Consider the following 6,000-nt stretch of genomic DNA (forward strand, 5'->3'; position numbering starts at 1 on the left):
CCTGCTGCCTTTCTCTCTCCCACTTGTATGTCCCTGTTGTCACTCTCTCTCTCTCCCCTGTTGTCACGTTTCATCTTGATCAAAACTTCATCAGGGGTGTTTCTTCCAGAAACATAGTGTTATTGTCTCCAACCAATAGAATAAAATCAAGGTAACAATTTATGTTACAGGTACCTAGTGAGTTGAAAGTGAACCAAAAAAGGTGGTGGATTCACTTTAAGTGCAGACCAATGCCAAAATCCACAGGGTTCTTTCTGAAGGGCTGTCAGCAAACCAAAACCAGCACTTCCAGTGCGACTTCCCCAGGCTGAGTGGTGCGGTATCGCCAGTGCACAGTCCAAGATGCACTTAGCAGCCTAACATTTGCCAGTGCTGCAGCAGGGAGGTCCTAGCCTAACCCACTCTCTCTCTCTCTCTCCTCCTCCAACGATGGGAAGGAAGGTGGAGAGCTGGCCAGGCCCAGAGCGGAGATACGTGTTTAACGGAAAAGCCAGACTATGATTCTCCACCTGCTGCTATGCCTGCACTCCTGTGCCTGCCTGCCTTGATCTGTTGCGTCACCATGCCGGCTGCCAGAACCCCAGCCCACCACCAGGACCACTGCATAAGATGCAGGGTAAGTACTTCTCTCCCCCCCCCCCACCGTACAAACTATGCAAGTTGAGCACTCAAACTTTTCTTTTGTGACCCTCCTCATCTAATGAGTTCTGAATCCACCACCCCCCAATGTAAACTGCAGGGTAAGCACTGACAATCACCCCCCAATATGTCCTCTGACCCATTCCCCCATACACTGCGCAGGGCAAGTACTGTCACACCTCCCCAATCCCCAGTGTTTGTCCACTGTGACAACCCCCCCCCCCCCCCCAAAAAAAAAACACAAACACAACACATTATGCATCCTCACAATATGTGCTCTGCCTCCCACCAACACACACTATTTCATACATTGTGTGTACTAAGATCTCAATATGTTCCCTGTTACATCTCTGGTGGGGGGGGCCCTTTTAAGATTTTCTATGGGGCCCGCAAAGTTCTAGTTACGCCCCTTCTCTGAGTGCCGGCTTTGATAGAACTTAAGTCTTGTATGTGGGGGTGTCTCATCCCGGGGATAGTATTCCTGAGGTATACACCGGAGTTTAGTGTGAATATACAGTGTATATATATATATATATATATATATATATATATATATATATACATATATATATATACACACATACACACACACACACATATAGAGTTATTTTGAATGTAGAGAGGATGCAGGTGCGATAACAGGCATTGCTACAGAGTTCCAACACTATTGAAAAGGATACAGAAAGCATCAGCTAAATTTAGGGATTCAGTATTGAATCCCGGCGGTCGGGATCCCGGCGTTCAGAATCCCGACGCCGGAATCCCGACAGCCGAAATGCCGACAAGGGGGGGACGTGGAATGCCCCCCCTTGCGGGCTCGCTGCGCTCGCCACGCAGCGGGCCCGGTGCCTCGCTACGCTCGGCACACTAATTTATTCTCCCTCCAGGGGTGTCGTGGACACCCCAGGAGTGAGAAAGTGACGGCATTTTGGCGGTCGGGATTCCGGCGTCGGGATTCTGAACGCCGGGATCCCGACCGCCGGGATTGTAACTGCATCCGAAATTTAGGGTACACCATAGTTATGCTCTTGCAATGCAAGGAAGCATACATGTTTTAATCAGATAGAAATTAAGTAATAAAGCATACTTCAAGCACAGATATTTTTTGGGAATTTTTAGTTAACCACTTGTCTATTATACAGGACATGCCCCACCAATTACCACAGCTAATGAACGGTGTTCGTTTACAAGTTACATTTCAGCTTAGACCTTTTTAGGTAAAACTTTACCATGTGGGTAATAAATAACCCTGTAAACGCCAGCTCTTCCCAGATGCTAACAATGTGATATTGCCAAATGCAAAGCTCATTCATTTCTGTAACACATGTAGAGTAACTGTGCTATTGTTCTTTTCAACACAGCTCAGTGTAATAATGACAAGTCATGATGTCATCTGCCAACAGTGGAAACATCTATTTATATACACCAATTAAAGCTATTATTTTCAGCATGTATAAATCATTTCTGTGAAAAATCTACAGAATAGATCTAAACATAAGCGATTATCTCACTCTGATTGTGGCTTAGTTATGTAGAAGGAAAAACCCTTTACAAAAATGTATAACAGAGTGTACAGTATATACCCACACCCTGTCTGTTAGCTCCTAGCAGCTGAATGGAATTTATTCATGCACAATGGTTTATTACGGTGAAAGCTGACAAATAATCTTACCTGATATACCTCAGAGCTTCTTCTTTTCCATCCTTGTTTTCAAGCCCTGAGTTGCTCATTTTCCTGTCTTGTGGCTACCTCAGAGAGTGTCTGTGTCTAGCTGTACACAGCTGAGAGTCTCTGATACAGGGAGACAAATCAGCCAGTGAGCAGCTAGCAGCAATGTCAGAATTCCACCGGATTGGATCTCACTTGCAGGTACCCACTGCTCATGATCATTTAACCCCTTCCAAAGCAAACCTTAAACACTTTGGTTTGTTTAACCACTAAATGTCACAGGTAATAATAATATGTATATGCCTTAAGCTGGAACATGACAAACTGTATAGTAAAATTTGTTTTATATCTAGAGGTGAATCCTAAGAAAAAAGTTCAAGAATTACATCAGTATGGTAAGCATATATCGGAAAGCAGTCATAGTTTAAATAACACTAATAAATATATGAATATAGCACCTGATACAGACTGACATTTGTATCAGGTTGTATGTACAAAATGATGTCATTCTGTTTTGTGCATGCACAGAAGAGTATGCTATGCATATTCACCTATGTAGTTGTGCATGAGTCTGCCACTTACACCTGGATAGGCAGGACAGGGGTTTTACAACGCAGCAAGCAGTGGTTGCACAAATGCAAAGATGCATTCACATGGTATTTGTTGGTTGCATGGATCAAGTTCACATACATTGATAATGATGATGCTTGCTAGTCTGGCAAACGGATTCTGATTGGCATTTTGAAAATGGATCCGAGTCCGGCTCAGGCTTTCCTGACAGACTCGGATCCCAGATTGAGACAATATGTCATCATTCCCATTTTGCCTCGCTCTAGGATCCTGTCCGATTCTTGTGGCTTTTGTATAAGTCCCCTCCAATTGGCGGCATCTTCACTCCAGCGTAGGAGAGTGTCGGAGATGGACCTCTGTCTGTCTGTTGGTTGTGGCGCTGGGTGAGTCCTTGCTGTGTGTGTTGTCTTACTCCAGGATGACCTGTCTGCTCTGTTATATCAGTACAGGGTGCCCTGTCTATCATATTAAAGGGCTGCAGCTTGTCTGCCCTATAAATGTGTGCTACCTGTCTGCTCTATAATTGAGTGCTGTCACTGTCTGCCATAAAATTGGGAGCTGCCACTGTCTTCCCTATAATTGGGTGCTTCCACTCTCTGCCATATAATTGGGTGCTATCTAGTCAACCCTATTATTGGGTGCTGCCACTGTCTATAATTGGGTGCTGTCTGCCTGCCCTGCCCTGATAAAAATTTGGAGGGAAAACTAGTGAAAGATCAGCAGCCACTTCCTACTACCATTAAGACCAATGCCCAGTGTCATAGAGGGCACGAAAAAAAAAAAAAATAACGCTTATAAAAACAAGCAAAGTTAGCTGACAAGAAGTGTAAAATTGGCAATATGCCATTCAACTTTAATGAACATGTAGTCCCTCCTTGTAAGCTAGTTAAACGAAGGAGAGTCCAAGTGTGTTCAAGGATGAAATTTCTAGGCCTCACCTTTTTAACGCTGTTTGGGAAGAGGAGGCTACTTCCACCATTTGCACACCCTCTGCAAGTGCTGGAGCACCACCAGCCCAGATGCTGACATTGAGATTGAGGCTGTCACTGTAGAAGTACCCCAGGACAAGGAGGATATTCCTATAGCTGGTGCTGAGGAGGAAGATGATGATGAGGCTTCTGATGGTTATGTGGTTTGTATGAATAAGGCACCGGTAGAGACAGTTGTTGGCAGTGGGATTTGTCATTCCTGGCCAAAAGACCAAAAAATCCACCTCTTTGGTATCTTACCATATGCAGCCTTTTTAAAAATGGAATAAGTAAGGGTAAGGATGCTAACCAACTAGGAATATCATCCCTTATATGTCACCTGCAGCGCATTCATTAGTCATTGAAAAAGTTCAAAAAGTTTGGCTAAGAGCGTCAGCAGTCCAGTGACATTTAAATCCATTTTCTGTTGTATCCAAGAGCCTGCAATCCACAACACCATCTCCCTCATCATCAATTTCCTCCTCAATCAGGATCAGAAATAGTCATGCAGGCCATGTCACAGGAATGACTGACTTTGCTCCTATCCATTATTTCTCCAGAGGATCCTTGAGTGCTACACCTACTGTTGCTGCTGTTGCTGCTGGGATTTGATCATCATCCTAGAGCGAGAGTCATAAGACCACTTATACTACTTTAACTAAGCATTTGACTGTACAAGAGTCCTATGCCAGGAAGATGAAGCATGACAACAGTTACCCAGTTGCAAAGTGGATTACTGAGACCATATCAACTATGCTGGTATTAGACATGCGTCCAGTATCCGCCATTAGTGCAGTGGGATATAGACAGTTGATGGACATACTGTGTCTCTGGAACAGGGCCGGTGTAAGGATTCTCAGCACCCTAGGCAAAACTTCAACCTACTCCCCCCCCCCCCCCATACTGCCACAAATAACCACTTTCAAACCCATTAAGGCATACTTGCCTAACATTCCGGAATGGCAGGGAGGCTCAAAAATCGGGTGGTCCACCCAGCCCCCTGGGGAGGTGGGCAAGTTCCTTGCATTCCATGGAGGCCCCCCGCACCCTCCCATTTTCCACCCACAACAGGGTACATGGAAAATGTAGCAGCAAATTTGGGAAGTATGTCTCGAGATAAAATATGGAGGTGAGGTCTTAGAAGTTCCACAGCCGCCACATGCATTAAGTACAAAAAGAACCCTCATAGACAGTCTTGATTTTTTTACAGACATACATGGAGAGGATGTACATACTGATGGGGTGAGGAATCGGAGGATGAGGATGATAACGACATCTTGCCCCTATAGATCCAGTTTGTGCAAGGAGAGATTAATTGCTTCTTTTCTGTTGGGGACACAAACAAACCAATCCTTTCAGCCACAAGTGTGGTAGTTTCTGTCACTGAAATTATTGGTTTGTTTGTTATACTGTGCATGTCCTGTTTATACAGCATAAGGGTGGCTAGGAGGTCCCAAGGCCAATTCCATCTTGCACCTCTTTTTTGTGGGGTACATACAAAACAATCAGTTGTGGCAGACCCTGTCACTGAAATGATTGGGTTGTTAAAGTGTGCATGTCCTGTTTATACAACATAAGGGTCGGTGGTATACAACATAAGGGTCGGTGGTCCCAAAGACAATTCCATCTTGCACCTCTTTTTCTAATCTGTCTTCTTCAGCTCAGCCAATGTGCATCCATGAACTCTCTTCTTCCTCAGCTCCTTCACCTATTCCTTGCAAGCTCCTAATACTACACTGTAACATAAACTCATTCCAGCCCGTATTGTATTCCAGTATGTGTTCTTCAGCTCAGCCAAGAAGCATCCATGAACCCTCTTCTTCCTCTGCTCCTCCTCATCTTTTCCGGTTCTATTATGATGATGTGATATAATCTCACTCCTAGCTCCTATAATTTCGACCACTAACATCTTTTTTTCACAAGCATCTTTTTTCCACATGCGGGTTTTTTTTCAGCAACATTTATTTTCACAAACATCTTTTTTTTCAGGATTTTTTTCCCACATACATCTCTTTTCAGCAGCTTTTTCTATAATAATTTTTTTTTCTCAGGAGCAGTTTTTTTTTCAGGAGCATCTTTTCCCACAACCATTTTTCAGCAGCATCTTTTTCCACAATCTTTTTTTTTTTCAGAAGCATGTTTTTTTCCACAAGC

General features: G+C 44.0%; 1 protein-coding gene across 2 annotated transcripts in view; it reads right to left on the minus strand.

The window, feature by feature from the left end:
- The window catches only part of YJEFN3 (YjeF N-terminal domain containing 3), a 166,226-nt gene extending 163,759 nt beyond the window's left edge, over positions 1-2,467 (minus strand). Inside the window, exon 1 of one of the 2 annotated variants that reach the window (XM_083180208.1) lies at positions 2,312-2,467. In XM_083180208.1, the coding sequence (XP_083036334.1) occupies positions 2,312-2,370 (59 nt within the window). In that variant the 5' untranslated portion in view covers positions 2,371-2,467. The remainder of the gene's footprint in view (positions 1-2,311) is intronic. The other variant, XM_083180211.1, reaches the window with a different exon arrangement.
- Between the last annotated feature and the right edge of the window lie 3,533 nt (positions 2,468-6,000).

Source organism: Crinia signifera, chromosome 1, assembly GCF_055691185.1.
Source record: "Crinia signifera chromosome 1, ASM5569118v1, whole genome shotgun sequence".
Lineage (NCBI taxonomy): Eukaryota > Metazoa > Chordata > Amphibia > Anura > Myobatrachidae > Crinia > Crinia signifera.